This window comes from Crinia signifera, chromosome 8 (assembly GCF_055691185.1).
Source record: "Crinia signifera chromosome 8, ASM5569118v1, whole genome shotgun sequence".
In the NCBI taxonomy this organism is placed as follows: Eukaryota; Metazoa; Chordata; class Amphibia; order Anura; family Myobatrachidae; genus Crinia; species Crinia signifera.
The window spans coordinates 165,688,324-165,708,835 of record NC_139224.1 but is presented as its reverse complement, the minus strand read 5'-3'; the positions used below and the strand labels follow the sequence as shown (position 1 = coordinate 165,708,835).

At 46.1% G+C, this 20,512-nt stretch overlaps 1 protein-coding gene across 11 annotated transcripts in view; it reads left to right on the top strand.

Annotated features, from left to right (window-relative positions):
• The window catches only part of DOCK7 (dedicator of cytokinesis 7), a 138,691-nt gene that overhangs the window by 20,699 nt on the left and 97,480 nt on the right, over positions 1–20,512 (top strand). For all 11 annotated transcript variants that reach the window (XM_083157673.1, XM_083157672.1, XM_083157670.1 and 8 more), the window contains exons 8-13: positions 3,444–3,510; positions 4,020–4,169; positions 8,110–8,190; positions 11,018–11,183; positions 14,790–14,932; positions 18,764–18,857. In XM_083157673.1, coding sequence (XP_083013799.1) covers positions 3,444–3,510; positions 4,020–4,169; positions 8,110–8,190; positions 11,018–11,183; positions 14,790–14,932; positions 18,764–18,857 — 701 coding nt within the window. The remainder of the gene's footprint in view (positions 1–3,443; positions 3,511–4,019; positions 4,170–8,109; positions 8,191–11,017; positions 11,184–14,789; positions 14,933–18,763; positions 18,858–20,512) is intronic.

Genomic DNA, 20,512 nt, shown 5'->3' with positions numbered 1-20,512 from the left:
GAAGAAAACCCCTTATTGGCGCTGTATTTTATATATTAAACATAAGGGTATTGCTTTAAGTCCTGATGCTAGATCTGAGGAAGTCCTGCAACCCCTTAAGCCAGAGGTTCCCAAACACGGTTCTCAAGTATATGTTTTATGTTTTAAGTATATCCATGGTTCAGCATGGATGGTCCAATCAAATTCACGGAGGCACTATTTTGCCTGTGGCCAAGTATGGATACACCTAAAACCTGGACCATTAGGGTGCCTTGAGTATTGCAGTTAGGAACATCTGCCTATAACAATCTACCAGCGATTAGAGAATTGTTATTTAATTATTGATATATCTCCTTCATCCTTGAGAGCACTGGTTGTATGGTAAGTAGTGTAGAGCCCTAGGGGCGGGGTGTCACTGCACAGCACCACTTCCTGTACCCGCTTTCCACTCTGTAGACCCCGCCAGATGATCCACTCAACCAGTAGGCGGCACCGGGGAGTAGCTAAGTGCTTGCAGCCTGATTGCAGCCTTCTGCTCTTCATCCCTCTCTCTCATAAGGAAGTACGTTGTATTGCCTGGTCTCCTCCACTCTGGTCTCCTGGCCTGTGTCTGATGGGCTGGCAGCTGCACCCTCAGCTGCACCCTATGTAGGAGTATGCTTTGCCTTTCAGCCTCCCAGCAGGTCATACACTTACAGGAACTCTGGACTGCAGATATTCTATACATCCCACTGTTTCCTCCATATAACCACTGTGTCTGGGAAGGTTTCAGATGTCCATTGCCCTCCATGACAAAGTAAGGTTCTGTGGGTTCAATGTTCAGCAGCCATATTTCCATTTACATGGTTAAGCCAGGATGTTCTGTGTGCAACAGCAAGATGCCCCCCCCCCCCCCCCCCCCCACACACTCCTTCCTCCATCACCAGATCCTGAGGGCTGGGGGGAACATCCCTGCTCCCCTTCATTGCTCCGGAACAGGTAGTAACCAACGTGCCCGTTGGGCATCATGGCCTGGTTTGATCGGTACAGGGTATGGAACAGTTCTGCCAAAGGAAGGAACAACTTTGAATTCAATGCAGTTTTTTTTTTTCTACATTAAGTTCTGTAACTTCTATAAAAAATATTATGTAGGCCCACTTAAAATTTGCAGATCCAGCAATTATCAAATTTGCGCATGCGTACAGACAGAAGTGCGCACGTGCAAGGCCGAATAGCGACTGTAATTGCATATAGATTGTAAACGTAAAGCGGTCAGAAGTTGATTGACAGGAAGCCGGCACTTGGGGGTGATAGCCTGATTTGAGGGAGGGTCTGTGATGTCAGCACTGGCTTCTCAGTTGCAGATGCCTGGTGGGATCAGACTTACTCACCTTTGCACAGACTGGAAAAAGCATCAGATGGTTTAGTAATTGTGTATGGATCTGCGGGTGGATGAGCGTTCTGCAATTTTTTTGCAGATTTGCGCAGGGCGTTTTCTCTTTCTGTCTGGGCGGCGGCTATCTACTCGCAGTCACCTGCAACTTTACAGATCAGCGATCAAGCCTGCATCTGACACTGAGGGGGTTATTTTGGTTCACTCTTTCTGACAAATTCCTTCTTAGATTGACAAAACCATGTGCACTGCAGGTGGGGCAGATGTAACATGTGCAGAGAGAATTAGATTTGGGTGAGTTATTTTGTTTCTGTGCAGGGAAAATACTGACTGCTTTATTTTTACACTGCAATATAGATCTCGCTTTGAAGTAAAACCCCACCCAAATCTAATTCTCTCAGCACATGTTACATCTGCCCCACCTGCAGTGCACATGGTTTTGTCCATCTAAGAAGGAATTTGTCAGAAAGAGTGAACCAAAATAACCCCCTCAAACCCTTATGGTGATGCAGTTTGTACTATTTGGAGGGTTTCTAAAGACACTGATTTAAATTTTTTTTTTTTTTTGCTGTTTTGTTGCCTGTATTTAAAACTGATGTAAAACCCATCAGCACGTGAAAATAGATGCTTTGAAGCGTTTTCTTGATAAATATATATCCTTTATTATTGATTATACATAATGTGACCTTCATGCGCTGTAATTTTTCAAAAGGCTATAAAAAGGTCCAATGTAAATGTTCATTGTGAGTGCAACTAAAATGAGTGAATACTGTTAACTAATGCAGTACTTTCAATTGGTCACAAGAGGGAGCACTTCTAGCAAGATAATGTTCCTGAAATATGGGAATATATATATTTATTTACAACTTGTTATATCGCGCAGCATATTCTGTTGCGCTTTACAGTTGGAATATATGAAAAAAATATATATATTAAAATATCTTACAGTATGCATTTGTGTCACATAGGAAACAATTGTTTTCAAGGTTTAACCAATAATTGTAATATCTTTACAGCCTTACTAAATTTATCTGGCGAGTTCGGTCTCCTTTTTTTTTTTTTTTTTTAAGAGTCTGCACCCGATACCACATCTTGCACATATCAATCTCGAATTACAGAATAATTATACTCTTTACTTTCCTTTTTTTGTGCATAATATTTTTTATTGGAGTTAGAAAATTTTTACAAGTGATAGTTACAACAGAGAACGCATTCCATTTTGTGATTTGAACATTTTACTGCCTTATACAAGTACACCCGTCACATGCAAGAGAAAATATGTAATCTGGTATAGAGCGGATATAGGACATATTAGGCCGCAGTGGATTGAAATATTATTCTCAATAAGCATTTCTGTCGTAAACGTGATGTATTCAATATTTATCAAGCATTTAAAAGAAAAATATTAGCAGTATATATCGTAAATAATAGGAAGAAAGAGAAAGGGGGGAGAGTGAAAGGAAAGTGACGGGGGAGAACAAGTCTGGTGGTGGAAACCATCTTCGGGACATCTGGAGAGTATACTCTCTACGTTCCTGTAGCGGAGACTATTACTAGCCTAATTCTCCGCAGTAATGTGCCGTAACTCCGTACTAGCCGTACTTACCAGACCTGCGCCGCGGTAGTTCTGTTTATAATTTGCTGTACATAAATGTTTCTGCTACGTTAAGAGACGTTCAGTGTAAAACTATGCAAGGTCTAGACCAGTGTTTTTCAACCACTGTGCCGTGGCACACTAGTGTGCCTTGAGCGGTTCTCAGGTGTGCCCCCAGATCTAGAGATGCACAAACCAGTTTACAGCCACCACCAGTTCAACTGTTATTTACTGGTCTCTTCATGTAAAGGGCCAATGTATTTTATTTTTGTTATCTGTGGGGACCAGTGTGATTTCTTTTCATAAGGGAGCCAATAGGTTTTTTTTTTTCCTGTGGGGGCCAATGTGTTTTGCACTGTGGGGATTAGTGTGCCGCAAGGTAAAAAGGTTGAAAATCACTGGTCTAGACGATTCATTGACCATAACAGTCATCACAGCGTCTGCATCCTATGTATCATAATGACTTTCTGTGTTTTATTTTTTGTATTCTACCCTTAGATTCGAAATAGAAATTGAACCAATTTTTGCAAGTTTGGCGTTATATGATGCCAAGGAAAAGAAAAAGGTGAGTGCTAGAATAGTGAACAACCCGAAATTCTCTTTTTCCGTTAGTACAGTAGTATTAGGTTTAAATGCACCTGTGACGTTTATGCTAAACATCCATTTGCAGCCATGCCGGGGGAGGGGGGTGCGGGCGACTGTGAGAATTTTACAGCATTGAATGTGAACCAGAATAAGGTCCTTAGTTACTATCATTACTGTTTGAGAGATTAATTTCCTTTTTAAACAAGACAGCCCATTTATCGCATAAATTCTATTTACTCATATATCCTAGTTCCTATTTTCATTTCTGTTGATGTTTTGCTGTGTGTTCTAATATTTATACCTGCTCAGTATTGATGGCATTATTTCAGCATTCCTGTACTAGCAATGACTTAGCCTCCTGTTGGAAAGTGACAGCACCAATCCGTAGCTGGGATCATTACCAGGCGGATGAATGTGCGCCTTATGCATTATGTAGTAAGGAGCCAGGCCACGGAGATTGCTATTATGCTAATTCTGTTTTTTCTCTAGATTTCAGAAAACTTCTACTTTGATCTAAACTCCGAGCAGATCAAAGGAGTGCTGCGACCTTACGTCACCTCGGCGGCCATCAGCACGCTGGCCAGATCCGCCATATTCTCAATCACGTATCCTTCCCAAGACGTCTTCCTGGTGATTAAAGTGAGTGCAGCTATATAAATCTATACTGGTGACGGTCAGGTACACAGATGTGTTATCGTACACCTAGCATCTATACGTAATACAGCGCGAGAGGCGAGACTGATGCTGAGAAGTTTTTAGTGTACTGTCATTTCTTTACATCGACGCACCGCCGAATGTACTGAAGACGGGGCGGTGACTTACGGGAATTAGCTTTTACCACTTAACTGGATGTTTTTTTGCCCATAAACCGCTAAGAAATTTTTGTTTCACTGAATGACTTATTAAACTATATTTTTAATAATATTTTAAAAGATTTTATTTTCCATAGCCCCCCATTATATAATACGTTACCGCATCCCATTGATGTCAGGACCCCCAGTGGTCTTAAAGCCTTATAATAGTACCCCCGCATTTTTTTTATGGGAACATAGATGGGTTGATGTCTGCTCCGGTGAGGGCGGCTGACATCCGTACCTTCCGCTGCATCACAGCGCATCGTGTACAGATTCATACTCCGTCGCGCACGGATGTACAAATGCCTCACCGCACATTGATCCATCTGATCTAGCAGAGTAGTTTTGGTCTTGTCCAGTTTTATTTATACAAATAAGATGCACATCAAGGGGCCAGATGTAACCAGCTTCGAAAAGTGATAAAATGGAGAGTGATTAACAGCCAGCCAATCAGCTCCGTACTACCATGTTACAGGCTGGGTTTGAAAAATGGCAGGCAGGAGCTGATTGGGTGGCTGTTTATCACTCTCCACTTTATCACTGTTTGAAGCTTGATACATCTGTAAGTGAGAAAGGTGATCCTCTACCAGTTGAAGGCCTTTAGCTGGAAGGGCAGCTTGAACTTGTAGTACCGCTAGAGACCCACAAGTTTGTCTATGCAGTAAATGTACAGATCAGAGGCTAGCAGGGCATGCTGAGACTTGTAGTCCCACAACTGAGAAAATTAGTCTTTCTTATCCCATGTAATCTATCCACGTCAGTCTACTAATAAGAGAGACTGAGTTTTCCCCAAAACAACTTCCTTTTATTGAAGCATGATATGAGTTTACATTCAGAATACTTTTTTTGTGTACATAAAGCAAATACAAGGTTTCTGCAATTATTTTTCATGTAATATTTATTGTTACCGGAGGATATTTATATAGCGCACACATATACCCCAGCGCTGTACAGAGTATAGTTGAACATTCGCATCGGTCTCTGCCCCAGTGGAGCTTACAGTCTATCGTCCCTACCACATGTACACGCACACACAGACATTCTAGAGATAATTTTGTTGGGAGCCAATTAGCCTACCAGTATATTTTTGGATTGTGGGAGGAAACCGGAGTACCCGGAGGAAACCCACGCAAGCACGGGGAGAATATACAAACTCAGCACAGTTAGAGCCATGGCGGGAATCAAACCCATGACCTCAATGCTGTGAGGCAGTAATGCTAACCATTGCAAATTCCTAACGCTGTCCCAATATCCAATATATATTTTGTAATAACGTTGTTCATTTAAAAAAAATATATAATTATCTATTAACCCCTTGAGTGGTATGCCCGGAAATTTTCCGGGTTCAGCTGCGCTGCCGCAGCGGGCTGTCCCGGAAAATTTCCGGGCATACCACTAATATACAATAGTTGTGTGCCACTGGTGCATCACCTCTAGAGCCCACCCCCGTTACAACCATGGAGTCCTCCCCATCACCTTTGCTCCGGCGATCGGCACGCCGGAGCTCCCCTGACCTGCCTGCCAGCCGTCATTCATTTTACAGTGACGCCGGCGGCAGGCTCGGGTATGGTCGGCGCGGCTCAGGGGGACTCGGGAGCACTCAGGCACTCGAGTCCTCCCGAGCCGCCGTGAACATCCCCCAGCCTGCCGCCGACGTCACTGCTGAATGTGACAGGCGGCAGGGAAGCTCCGGCGTACTAACGCCGGAGCAGAGGTGAGGGAGGGCGGCTTATAACTTCCTGTGGTGGGTTTTGCTGGGGCAGGACAAACCTGCCCTGGTAGGTCTGTCCTGCCCCTGCAAAACCCACCACTCAAGGGGTTAATGATAAAATGAAGAAGTGTGCCTGGATCCATGCCCACATTCTTCCCTGATAACACGTAATACAGTAAAACAGTAGGGTTAGTACATAGGTCATGTAACAGCGATATTGGAGGATCTTGGTATTACATTTTTGCATTCTCTATAATGACGTCAATTGAAAGATACGATTATGTTTAGTTCTACCCAGAATATTTGGAAATGTTGATTCCCCGGTGGGTTGGTGGCTTCTGTCCATTCCCTGTAATAGATACAGGCTGGAAAACATATGTTCTCATCCCGTGGGCAGCAGCCAGCTGTGATTGGTCACCGCATTGCCACAGATGCTGACTTGTGAACAGTATTCCAGCCACGTGTATCTGGTGAATAACACTCTGTAATGGGAGTACCCATTGTTTATCCTTTCTCCTAAACTGTTAAGGATTATTCCACCCAAAACTGAATATCCTGATGTTAATCCCTAACCCAAAGGCTCTTTACATGGGCTCCATGAGAACGTCCCCTGACACATTGCTTTGTTGTCCCTTCTCTACTTGATAGTGCAGCAGAACCAGGAGTGTATGGGAGAATGCTTACATTGTATACATTGTCTGTCACCTCTTGGCCATGATACTGGATGCACCACTCTCAGTACAGCCCTGAGTACAGGAATCTACAGTATAGTCTACTGCAATCTGGGGCAGTACGGACGGTGTAGTGGTTACATTACTGCCTCACAGCACTGAGGCCATGGGTTCTATCCCCACCATGTGTTATATATACGGGGCAGTACGGATGGTGTAATGGTTACATTACTGCCTCACAGCTCTGAGGTCATGGGTTCTATCCCCACCATGTGTTATATATACGGGGCAGTACGGATGGTGTAATGGTTACATTACTGCATCACAGCACTGAGGTCATGGGTTCCATCCCCATCATGTGTTATAAATACGGGTCAGTACGGATGGTGTAATGGTTAGCATTACTGCCTCACAGCGCTGAGGTCATGGGTTCTATCCCCACCATGTGTTATATATACGGGGCAGTACGGATGGTGTAATGGTTAGCATTACTGCCTCACAGCACTGAGGTCATGGGTTCTATCCCCACCATGTGTTATATATACAGGGCAGTACGGATGGTGTAATGGTTACATTACTGCCTCACAGCACTGAGGCCTTGGGTTCTATCCCCACCATGTGTTATATATACGGGGCAGTACGGATGGTGTAGTGGTTAGCATTACTGCCTCACAGCACTGAGGTCATGGGTTCTATCCCCACCATGTGTTATATAGACAGGGCAATATGGATGGTGTAATGGTTACATTACTGCATCACAGCACTGAGGCCATGGGTTCTATCCCCACCATGTGTTATATATACAGGGCAGTACGGATGGTGTAATGGTTAGCATTACTGCCTCACAGCACTGAGGTCATGGGTTCTATCCCCACCATGTGTTATATATACGGGGCAGTACGGATGGTGTAATGGTTAGCATTATATCCCCACCATGTGTTATATATACGGGGCAGTACAGATGGTGTAATGGTTAGCATTACTGCCTCACAGCACTGAGGTCATGGGTTCTATTCTCCGGGTACTCCGGTTTCCTTCCAAAATTTACTGGTACTTCAATTGACTTCCAAGAAAATTAACCCTAGAATGTCTGTGTGTTCGTGTACATGTGGTAGGGAATATAGATTGTAAGCTCCACTGGGACAGGGACTGATGTGAATGTTCATATATTCTCTGTACAGCGCTGCGGAATATGTGTGCGCTATATAAGTAACTGGTAATAATAATAATTAGCCGTTCATCAGCTGGATATACGGATAACTGGCAGAGATGTTGGTAAATGAATCTGGATTATGTTCCTATTCTCAGTATTCCATGTTTTTACATAATTTCTGTGTTTCCAGCTGGAAAAGGTTCTGCAGCAGGGAGACATTGGGGAGTGCGCCGAACCCTATATGATCTACAAGGAGGCGGATACCGCAAAAGTAAGCGATACTTTCTGTTTGTTTTATTATTAAATGGCGAACAGGGGTTCTACAGTGCCGATCAAAGGGGACAGAACATACGACAATCTTACAAAAGTGACCACAGTAGCCTGGTTAACACCTGCCGTGATTTTCACCCAAAGCACTAGGGTGTGGTGTACATAAACCTGTAACAATAGGCCTAATTCAGACCTGATCGCTGCTGGGTGAATTCGCACAGCAGGTGATTATCGATACAACCCTACCACTTTTTTCCTTCGCTAGCCATCAAAAGGAAGCCAGCGTCTGGGGGTGGTAACTGGGCGTTTAATGGAAGTGCCAAGAAAAACACAGTCATGGCATAATAAATGCGTTCATGGCCATGCGTTTTAGGGAAGGGTGTGTGACGTCTGCTCCGGCCTCGATTTAAGCTGGTTTCATCACAGCCACCGAGTAAGTCCAGGGCTACGCAGCTGCTTCAAATTCGCTTCCAAGTTATACGGTCTGAATCAGACCGAATGACTTTTAAAGTGCATACACACGGAACGATTTGGGAAACGATCCAATATTTTGCTAAAGCTTTTGCCTCATAAAAGGATATTGATGAAACTAGGTCATTTATGGTTAGGAGATAAAATTTGTAATTGGATTAAAAACTGGTTGCACAATCGGGGACAGAGAGTGGTGGTAAATGGCATACATTCCAGCTGGGGTAAGGTGCAAAGTAGAGTCCTGCAAGGTTCAATATTGGGACCCACCTTGTTTGATATATTCATTAATGATATAGTGATAATATTGCAATATTTGCGGATGACACAAAATTGAGTAAGCAAATTAACTCAGGAGAGAATGTGTGGATACATTTAAAAAGTGACTTAATTAAACTGGAAAGGTGGAAAATGCAGTTTAACTTTGATAAATGTAAATTAATTCATTATGGGAACAAAAATAAACAAGCTACTTATAGGCTAAATGGAGTTATTATAGGGAATTCTGCTGTAGAGAAGGACTTGGGGGTCATCAAAGATGAAAAATTGGGTAATAGTGCACACTGCTCAAGTGCAGTAGCAAAAGCAAACCGGATACTGGCATGCATTAAAAGGGGAATGGATTTGATGGATGCCAATGTGATAGTGCCTCTTTACAAGGCATTGGTGAGACCACATTTGGAATACTGTGTTCTGTTCTGGGCACCGCCCCCTAAAATGGGACTAATGTCTTTTTTCAGCCATAATTACTATGTTACGATGTATGTTACTATGTATATTGTAAAAAATTCACATGAACGATTGATCATTAAACATGGTGGAGGGAGAGGGAGCCGGTCAATCAGCTTTTACCAAATCTTTCATCGTGCATACACATGAAACAATTTGAACACATTGCAAAAGATTGGTCTATGATCTTTCAGCATGCATGGAAGGTCATAGACCTCTCAATGAGCGGCGGGTATGGGCATCGATATCGTTCATACACACGGAACAATCGATCGGGAACGCCCACATTGTATGACAAATCGTTCCATGTGTACAGATCCTACAATTCTGCGAGATCCAATGTAGAACAGAATCTTGTAACATTCTCACATGTATAAAATGCTATAGAACATTACAGAACTATACAGCCCCTAGAGCAGGCGTGTCCAAACTGTGGCCCTCCAGCTGTTGGGAAACTACACATCCCAGAATGCCTTGCCATAGTTTAAGCATTCTGTAATAGCAAAACTGGGTACATGTTTCCTAACACGGTGCCAGCGATTAAAATTGTATCCATCGGGTCCTAAAAAATCTCGTCCTTCGCATGCAACCAAATCGCATGCGATGCGATCGACGCGATTTTTACATTGGAACCAATGTTAAATGCCCCCCGGACCCCAATTTTCATTGTATCCCCACCTTGATGGGTAAAATGCCCCCCCATTGTTAACGCCACCCCACGATGAACGCCAACCCGAAGCGTGGCGGTACGCGTCCTCCGACCTTTTCATACCCCCACTATCCATGTCGGCGCTGAGTTGATTTTATATAGTGTGGCGAGGGGACGCGCATTACTTCACAGGTATAACGCATCCCCACGCGGGGCTCGCTTCTGGCTCGGTGGCACGCTACGCTCGCCACACTATATAATAACAACTCCACACCGACTTGTAAGTGGGGGTATGAAAAGGTCGGAGGACGCGTACCGCCGCCCCTCGCGGGCTTGCTGCGCTCGCCACGCATCGGGTTAGCGTTCATCGTGGGGTGGCGTTAACAATGGGGGGGGGGGGGGGGGGGATTTCACATACAAATTACCCATCAGGGTGGGTATACGATCAAAAATCGGGTCCATTGGGCCATTTAACATTGTTCCCTATGTAAAATCGGGTCCATCGCATCGGTCACATTGTATGCCATTATAATGGCATACAATGGACCCGATTTTACATAGGAATTTAATATTGAATACAATGCATACAATGTTAAATCGCTTCGGTCGCTTTTTTTAATTGTCGGGAAAAGGCTAAAAATAGCCCAAAAATCGCGTCGGTCGCGTCCATCGCATACCTTACCTTAAGGTATGCGATGACCCACGATGGGCGCCGTGCTAGGAAACAAGTACCCAAAACTGTTGCAAGGCATGATGGGACTTGTAGTTTCACAACAGCTGGAGGGCCGTAGTTTATACATGCCTGCCCTAGAGGTTTGTGTTGGACTGAGGAGGAAATGCACCAAGACACTAATTAGGTAAAAGCCAGGCTAAGGCTGATCAATGGCTTTGACTTGGGTGTAGTTGTCCTGTGATTGTCCCATGATTGTTGGCTTGGTTTGATCGTTGCGCTGTAAGTACTCTCTGGTACCTTGTTTTGTAGAACAAAGAGAAGCTGGAGAAGCTGCGCAGTCAGGGAGAGCAGTTCTGCCAGAGGCTGGGGCGGTATCGCATGCCCTTTGCATGGACTGCAATTCATCTAATGAACATCGTGAGCAGCGCCGGGAGCCTGGAGCGGGATTCCAACGAGTTAGAAATAGGACCTGGAGGTATTGCACTGGCATTTTTATACCTGTCTGTGGAAAGGTTGCCGGAGGTGGGAATTGTTTTAAAGACCATCTATTATTAAGAACACCGCCTAATCTTACTGAACTTTAGGAAGTTTATTGCCCTGTTTTTCAAGCCTGTCCACAAAGTCCTTCCTGCTTCTTCTTGTCAACTGAAATTGCCCCCCCCCCCCCCCCCCCAATAATAAAAATACAACAACTAAGTTTTGTGAAATTAAAAAATGCAATGCAGATGCACACGGCTGGGACAAGGAGTAAGACTGGCATATGTGGTAAGGCAGAAGAGGTAAGGGCTGGGACATGGGGTACGGCAGGGCTGGGATATGGGGTAAGGAAGAAGAAACTGCACAAACTGGATATTTCAAATTATCATAATAGAGGCCAACATATAAATGTGTAAGGACTCAAATGTAGCTTAGTATATAAATGATTGGCGGTGCTCCCAGGTTTCGGTTACTGGTAACTATGAACAAAGGTTAGTGCTGCAGGCCCAGAAATCTTTGCTGGGGAACTCTTGGATTTATAGTATTGTAATTATTAAAACTTCACTTTTATTGAGGCGATTTAGAAAAAAAATAAGCAAACAAAAACATAATACTTCTCAAAGACCTTTAAACAATAATATTATGTATGTTTTAATTTGCTTAATTCTTTTCTAAATAGCCTCAATATAAGTAAGGTTTGAATAATTTCAATACTAAACCAAAGAGTGCCACAGCAAAGATTGCCTCCAGCACTTACCTTTGTAAGGAAGAAGAGGCAAGGGCGGGGACATGGGGTAAGGCAGAAGAGGCAAGGGCGGGGACATGGGGTAAGGCAGAAGAGGCAAGGGCCGGGACATGGGGTAAGGCAGAAGAGGCAAGGGCCGGGACATGGGGTAAGGCAGAAGAGGCAAGGGCCGGGACATGGGGTAAGGCAGAAGAGGCAAGGGCCGGGACATGGGGTAAGGCAGAAGAGGCAAGGGCCGGGACATGGGGTAAGGCAGAAGAGGCAAGGGTCGGGACATGGGGTAAGGCAGAAGAGGCAAGGGTCGGGACATGGGGTAAGGCAGAAGAGGCAAGGGCCGGGACATGGGGTAAGGCAGAAGAGGCAAGGGTCGGGACATGGGGTAAGGCAGAAGAGGCAAGGGTCGGGACATGGGGTAAGGCAGAAGAGGCAAGGGCCGGGACATGGGGTAAGGCAGAAGAGGCAAGGGCCGGGACATGGGGTAAGGCAGAAGAGGCAAGGGCCGGGACATGGGGTAAGGCAGAAGAGGCAAGGGCCGGGACATGGGGTAAGGCAGAAGAGGCAAGGGCCGGGACATGGGGTAAGGCAGAAGAGGCAAGGGCCGGGACATGGGGTAAGGCAGAAGAGGCAAGGGCCGGGACATGGGGTAAGGCAGAAGAGGCAAGGGCCGGGACATGGGGTAAGGCAGAAGAGGCAAGGGCCGGGACATGGGGTAAGGCAGAAGAGGCAAGGGCCGGGACATGGGGTAAGGCAGAAGAGGCAAGGGCCGGGACATGGGGTAAGGCAGAAGAGGCAAGGGCCGGGACATGGGGTAAGGCAGAAGAGGCAAGGGCCGGGACATGGGGTAAGGCAGAAGAGGCAAGGGTCGGGACATGGGGTAAGGCAGAAGAGGCAAGGGCCGGGACATGGGGTAAGGCAGAAGAGGCAAGGGTCGGGACATGGGGTAAGGCAGAAGAGGCAAGGGTCGGGACATGGGGTAAGGCAGAAGAGGCAAGGGCCGGGACATGGGGTAAGGCAGAAGAGGCAAGGGCCGGGACATGGGGTAAGGCAGAAGAGGCAAGGGCCGGGACATGGGGTAAGGCAGAAGAGGCAAGGGCCGGGACATGGGGTAAGGCAGAAGAGGCAAGGGCCGGGACATGGGGTAAGGCAGAAGAGGCAAGGGCCGGGACATGGGGTAAGGCAGAAGAGGCAAGGGCCGGGACATGGGGTAAGGCAGAAGAGGCAAGGGCCGGGACATGGGGTAAGGCAGAAGAGGCAAGGGCCGGGACATGGGGTAAGGCAGAAGAGGCAAGGGTCGGGACATGGGGTAAGGCAGAAGAGGCAAGGGCCGGGACATGGGGTAAGGCAGATGAGGCAATGTAGGCAATGGTCTAACACTTATCCTGAGAAGAGACTCAGAAGAGCAGCACCTCTGTAAGCTTCTGAGACTCCAGCTCTGTTACACAGAGACCATAGCGCCCCATGGTGGTGAGGAATGGTTACTGCTGGGAATTGGGACAAATAATTTTCTGGTGTTAATGTTTGGATGCCCAGAGGGATGTATATGGTTCGTATATAGGGTGCATAAAATACATTGTCCAGCCATTGCTGATAATTGCTCAGACCAATTCATTTTTGCACAATTCTAAGCTCAACATGAGGTTATTCAACATGCGGCGCTCCAACTGTTATTGAACTAGAGTAGACAATTGTTATAACCAAGCGCAGGGCACTAATTATAGTCATAACCAAGCGCAGGGCACTAATTATAGTCATCTGTATCTGATGAAGCCGCTGACGTATTGAAGGCGGGGAAACGCGTCATCTAACTACCGTCACTTCCGACTACTGCTACCGCTTGAGCCGGGGAAACGAACGCCGGAGCTGGAAGTCCCTGAAAAGGCTGCACAATACGGGAAGACCAGCAGCCGGGGACCCGCTCCAGGTGAGCCGCACCTCGCAGCAGCCGAGGACCCGCTCCAGGCGAGCCGCATCTCGCCTCCACCATTCAAAACGGGGACATTAACATCAGAGCCGGGAGTCCCTGAGAGAGCTGCGTAAGCTGGAAACATCAGCAGCCGGGGACCCGCTCTAAGGGAGCCGCATCTCACCCCCAGTGAAATACACTTCCAACCCGTCCTGCCTGGGTCAAAAGGAGCATAAGTATCAAATTCAAAATTTTTTTTTTTGCTGAATGAGTGAGCATCTAACAGCTTGTTTAAAGTTGCCTGGTCTAGAAAGACTAACCAAGTTCTGAAAGTGTGACTGACTAACCTGCTTACCGTTAATTACCTGATGCTGATTCTCCCTGAGATTAACAGGACAGTATTTCATTAGCAATTTACGCAAAATTTCACCCAAGGCTAAAAAGAGCTTCTAAACGAAAAGGGTCCATTTGCTGGATTATTTCAATTAGGGAGGAGGCATTTATTTATGCAGCATTATATTTTTAAGAATTGATCTTTGTGTGTTTATGTTGGAATAATTTTATTTCCTGCCGGCCGGTGGTATTGTACATTATATTTATTGTGTCTCTTTATACAAATAAATCATATTTTAATATTTAATATTTGAATTGTAGTCCCTAAAGCGCCGCTTACATTGTTTTTCTCTGTTATTGAACTACACATCCCAGCATCCCCTTCCAGTTTTGCTATTAAGGCATGCTAAAACTGTGCCACGGCATGCTGGGTCATGTAGTTCCACAACAGCTGGGGGGCCGCATGTTGAACACCCCTGCTCCTATAGCAGTCGTCTGACCTGAATCCCATATTTCTTTCAACTTTGAAATACAAGGAGTATTGTGATTGTACATATTCTCCCAAGCCTGCCTTTTGTACATTGGTCTGGTGTCTATAAGCCTGTCCCATGTCTCCCGGTCAGAACGTAAAGGCTCCTGGTCAGAAAGGAGGAATTCCAGCATTGTTGGCCGAAGATCTCTAGAACGTACCACCAGCGGCGACGAATCCTGCAACCTGACCACCTTCCGGCCGGCCACGCTCACGGTCACAAACTTCTTCAAACAGGTGGGAAAGTTGTCTGTTCTATACACATACATGAATAGTGCCAGTATTTCTTAGCATTAGTAAGTTATAATGTTACATTATTGTTACATTTTTCAATGTATGTGTTATTTATGAATCTCTAGCTAAGCCTGTCTCTCTGTGGGTACACATTGCCAATTAGCTGTTCAGAAGTAGGTGCCCATTGTGTGGCTTCTAAGGCCATGGACCAGTATGCGCACATTTGCAAGGGTCCGTGACATGAATGGGTTAAGTGAATTGACAACAGTATTGCATTGGGGCAAGTCGGTCTGAGGGTAGTAACATTGCACCGTCTTCTCTGTTTGATACTCCTGCTCCATGTGTTCTGTTTACAAACAGGGAAAGTTAGTGTGTGTGTGTGTGTGTGTGTGTGTGTGTGTGTGGGGGGGGGGGTGTGGGGGGGGGTGTTCCGGTAACCACTGTGGGCCTGTAATATTGAAAGGGGTCTCATTAAGACATCAGAAAAACCTGTTTGAAACCTCTGACTGGTCTTTAACTGTAAATGCCATGTACCCCCACTGGTTCGTGTTCTGGGGAAAATCTGATTCGGGAGATACTTCCTAAAGCCCCGTACACACAGGGGGAGATATATTGCTCAGCAATATATTGCTAGCAATACATTGCTGAGTAATATATTGCTCAGTTTCTCCTTTTCATTAGCGACCAAAGATGGTCGCTGATGAAAGGGAACCTCTGCCGGCGGCAAGCTCCGGCGACCAGCGATTAGAATGGGGCTGAAACCGGGAGCGCGCACCTTGCGATTTATCGCCAGGGCACACTCCCATCACTGGCAATATGGTCGCCTGCGACCATATTTCCAGCGATTTCAGCCCTTATCGCCCCCGTGTGTACACAGCTTATGAGTAGAGTGAGGTCCTGACTGGTCGAATCAGAGTGGGAGGACCAGTCATAGCGAGGACTCCCCTACCAATTAAGGAGGCGAAGAGCTGGTTTCGAGCAGGCTTGCCATATTCAGGAAGGAGAACCGCCGCATCAGCTGACGTTTCCTGTTTTAAGCGATATAAATAGCAAGTTGCATTTTCATCGTAATTGTTCTAAAACGGGTAAGTAGCCTGGCTGCAGCCTGACCAAACAATGCCAGATAACTCTTACGTCAAAGGCAGATTTGTAATAATTCTACCACATAGTTATACATATGTCAATGATAAAAAGGTTATTCTAGCAACCTAACGCAGTCCAGTATTTCAAGTGCTGACCGCCTCCCTTCGTTTGATTAACTTAAGGAGTCTTTCACATATGTTGGAGATGCGATCCTACCAAAATGTTATCTAGGAGAGTTGTGTGCCTTAGATACTTGGTGTCAGGTTCCTATTTCCAAGAGGTCACTAAGGAGCTGCTTAGTTCTGTGTAACAGCCTCTTGGTGGTTCTGAGGTGGATCACATTCCTCTGGCTATAGGGGGAGGCGAACACCCAAACCAAACATTACCATGTTATGGAGCTTTCAGTTTGGAGGGTGTGGGAGAGCTCCATTCTCCAATGGTCAATCTGGGACTGTGCAAGGAGGGGTTGGGATCATTTGGTCTATAGCATGATGGTCTACAGTCATTAGGTCGACATGGGTCTAGGTCGACATGGGAAAAGGTTGAAATGGTTCTAGGTCGAAAGGTCATTAGTTCGACAGGTCATTAGTTCGACAATGTCTATGTCGACAGTCACAAGGTCGACATGGGGTTTTTCACTTTTTTTATCTGAATGTCGACATGGACACAGTTTCAAGTGCATCGCATCGCTCGCTGTGCTCGGCACACTATTTTATTCTCCCACCACACCCTAGTGGATGGTAGGGCATGAAATACCGCCTGTCAGCACATGTTGGCTCAAAAAAACATTAACAAACCCCATGTCAACCTTATGACTGTCGACCTAGACATTGTCGAACTAACGACCTGTCGAACTAACGACATTTCGACCTAGAACCATGTCAACCTTTTCCTATGTCGACCTAGACCCATGATGACCTTTTCCCATGTCGACCTAATGGTGTCGACCCAATGACTGTCGACCATCCTACTGTAGACCAAATGACCGCATCCCGCAAAGAGACCACTGCCAAAGACCGCTGTCCTCAGCAGGGAGTGAAGCAGTCTGCGACATTTGGGGGCCAGGTCCGGGTATGACCGAAGTGGAGGACTGTCTACTCCACCTCTGTGATGTGTGGCATCAGATTAATGGGTACTTTCGGGTAGGTCTCCCTCTCGGTCAAGTTTTTCTTTAGATCTTCCCCTCTTCTAAAATATCTGGTCAGGAGTAATGTGTTAAAATCTTAATTTCGACTCCTCTTAGGATGAGTAGTCCTAGTTACGGTTCTTAAAATTGTTGAACATTTGAGAAGTTTGAGATGTGAGTCCATTATGCCTCATCATAGACTCCATGGTACCAAATGAGCGTTGTTTCCCTATATGTCCCAATGCGAGAGGCACATAGTTGAGGGGGAAAATCTCCATTTCCAGTTACGGGCCTTTTCGCTTTGATCTCCCCATGGGCCCCACATGTGTGCACAGCAGTCATTGCTTGATCACTTTGAGAAATAAGGGCATAATGGTGATTACCTATCAGGTGCCATGGTTCCTGTATCACCTGAGTTCTGTTGGTTTCTATTCTGGGTGATAAATTCCAGTGGTCCCGGCACAAAGGTTGATGGTTCTGGGCCTCTCTCTTTCAACCGGGAAACAAGGTTTCGTCCGGAGTCTGAGTTTTGGGCCCTGCAGACTCAGAAGAGGTCTCTGTTGGAACGGAGGCAGGTGTCCATTCACCACTGCGTGCAGCTGCTGAGGAAGGTGGTGGCCTCATTTTGAGGTTTTGCCTTTTTGCTCTGGTCCGTTCAAGGCCTCTTCATACTCTGATCCTGGCAAGGTGGTCCAGAACAAATCATCAGAATATCTGCTCTGACCAGCCCGCGGCTGGCGTGGGGGCTCCATGCGCCCAATCTTCTCAAGGGTGGTCCCCTCAATATTACTGGTGCAAGCCAAGCAACAGCGTCCTCTGTCTTTTTTACAATAATTTGTTAAATCAAAATAGAACCCTTCTCAAACATGGGTGGATAATGTTGCCCTTCAGGTACTACACCGGCATAAGACCCATTACCTGCCTCACTCAGTGGTTCCTGTGCAGGCGCATGTTGTGCGTAGTGTGACCAATGTTATACAGAACACAACTCTACAATGCCGAAGTGCACTTACAGGCAAATCGCCTGTATGAATCGCCATTGTGCTCATCTCACTATATCTTTTTTTATGACCTTATATGTTTAAGTATGGTCCGAAACACCTTGATTATGACTAAAATCCCAAGGCAGTGGTTCCCAACCCTGGCCCTCATGTACCCCCAACAGTGCATGTTTTCCAGGTCTCCAAACAGAAGCAAAAGTGACATAATTAGCTCCGCCTGTGATCTTTTAGAATGTGTCTAAATAATGAGTGCACCTGCCGGGTGATCTGGAAAACGTGCACTGTTGCGGGTACTTGAGGACCAGGGTTGGGAACCACTGTTCTAAGGGGTATATTCAGTTACTAGCGCAGTGGCACAGGTGCCTTCGGAATTTTCTGGTGCAACACTCAGCAACCAGCAACTGGTGCAAGCACCCAGCAGCCATCACCTTTGCAATCCAAAGAGGTGTTCCAGAAAAAAAAAAAAACGTTCACAGCCACAATTAATGATATCCAAAAACCGCTTGTAACTGATGTTCCCTCTATAAATAGGGAACAAAACCTTTTTCTTTTCATATATTTTTTATTCTATAAACACTTGATTTCATTTGTATTGTTCTTTCCCCCCCCCCCCCCCCCCCCCAGGAAGGTGATCGGTTAAGTGATGAGGATTTGTACAAGTTCCTGGCTGACATGAGGAGACCATCTTCTGTTCTAAGAAGACTGCGGCCCATCACTGGTATTTATTTTGGGTGCTTTGCTGAGCTAAATGTTTTCTTCTATCATTATATTGGACCTGAGACAGCAATTTTCAAGGAAGTTACAAGAATATATGTGTGAGGTTAGAACGTCCAGTTCCTGTTTCTTGTAATGAAAATGTCTGGTCTTGCAGGAAGTCAAATAATCGAGAACTCCTAGCTGGGAGTGGTTGATCTGTCTCTCCCCATTCTGCTCGTTATCTGTGGCTGATCTCCTGATTGTTGTGTGTGACAAAAGTGTACTTATTACACATCTGTACCCTGGTAGTAGAACCACTGTGTTTTATTTGAGTGCCGCCTGATATATATATATATATATATAATTATTATTATTATTATTATTATTATTATTATTATTATTATTATTATTATTATTTTTTTTTTCTTTGCTGATATTCACATTATATTGCACATTATCCTAAGGTTCATGGATGATGATAGATGCAGGCTACCAGTGGGTAGGGCCTCTACTGTAGAGCTTTAACTGAAAAGAAACGGCTGCAGACACCACCCAACAAGATGGGGTGGGAGGAGAGTACAGAAGGGGGAGGGGCCTGAGTTGGGAAGGTCCTGAAGTGCCCAGGCCCCCTGCACTATTTCCACATTCTAATGATCTTCTCCAGTGTCCCCCAATAGCTGCGTAAGGCAAAGACTGTGGACTAATGCAGTGAAAATTGGGTGTGCTCTCCAAAATGGGGCGTGCTCTCTTATATCCAATGTCTGCACCAGCCGCACTTGTGTGAACCCTTCCTCACTGAACCTCGCTGCCCACAGTTACTGGAGTACCACACATCACCCACCCCTGTTCTAGTGTATTGGGCAGTTGTATATTAATGTGCATTTTATAGTTTGCCAGGTCACTCCCACTTCAGAGCTTTATGTCTCGGGATGTAGCATACGTGCGTCCTACCCCACTCTATTCCCCCCTTGGGGTATAGCCCCTCACCCAGGAGTCCTGGCACTTTAGAAATAAACTGAAACTGCTCCCCCTCTATATACCCTAGACAGAGTAGACAAATCAGCGTACACCTAGCCCCCAGGCTGCAGGGTGGTAGGAGTGGTTGAGGGAAGCTTGCATGGATCTATAGGCGCCTCTGGTGCTCGGGATGAAGGTGGGGTGGTAGGAGTGGCCTAGGGAAACTTGCATTGTCTGTAGGTGCCTCTGGTGCTCGGGGTGAAGGTGGGGTGGTAGGAGTGGTTGAGGGAAGCTTGCATGGATCTGTAGGCGCCTCTGGTGCTCAGGATGAAGGTGGGGTGGTAGGAGTGGTCGAGGGAAGCTTGCATGGATCTGTAGGCGCCTCTGGTGCTAGGGATGAAGGTGGGGTGGTAGGATTGGTCGAGGGAAGCTTGCATGGTCTGTAGGCGCCTCATGTGCTCGGGATGAAGGTGGGGTGGTAGGAGTGGTCGAGGGAAGCTTGCATGGTCAGTAGGCGCCTCTGGTGCTCGGGATGAAGGTGGTCAAGGGAAGCTTGCATGGTCTGTAGGCGCCTCTTGTGCTCGGGATGAAGGTGGGGTGGTAGGAGTGGTCGAGGGAAGCTTGCATGGTCAGTAGGCGCCTCTGGTGCTCGGGATGAAGGTGGGATGGTAGGGCTGGAATCAGGAGAAAGAGAGCACTTAAAAATGAATTGTAGTCACA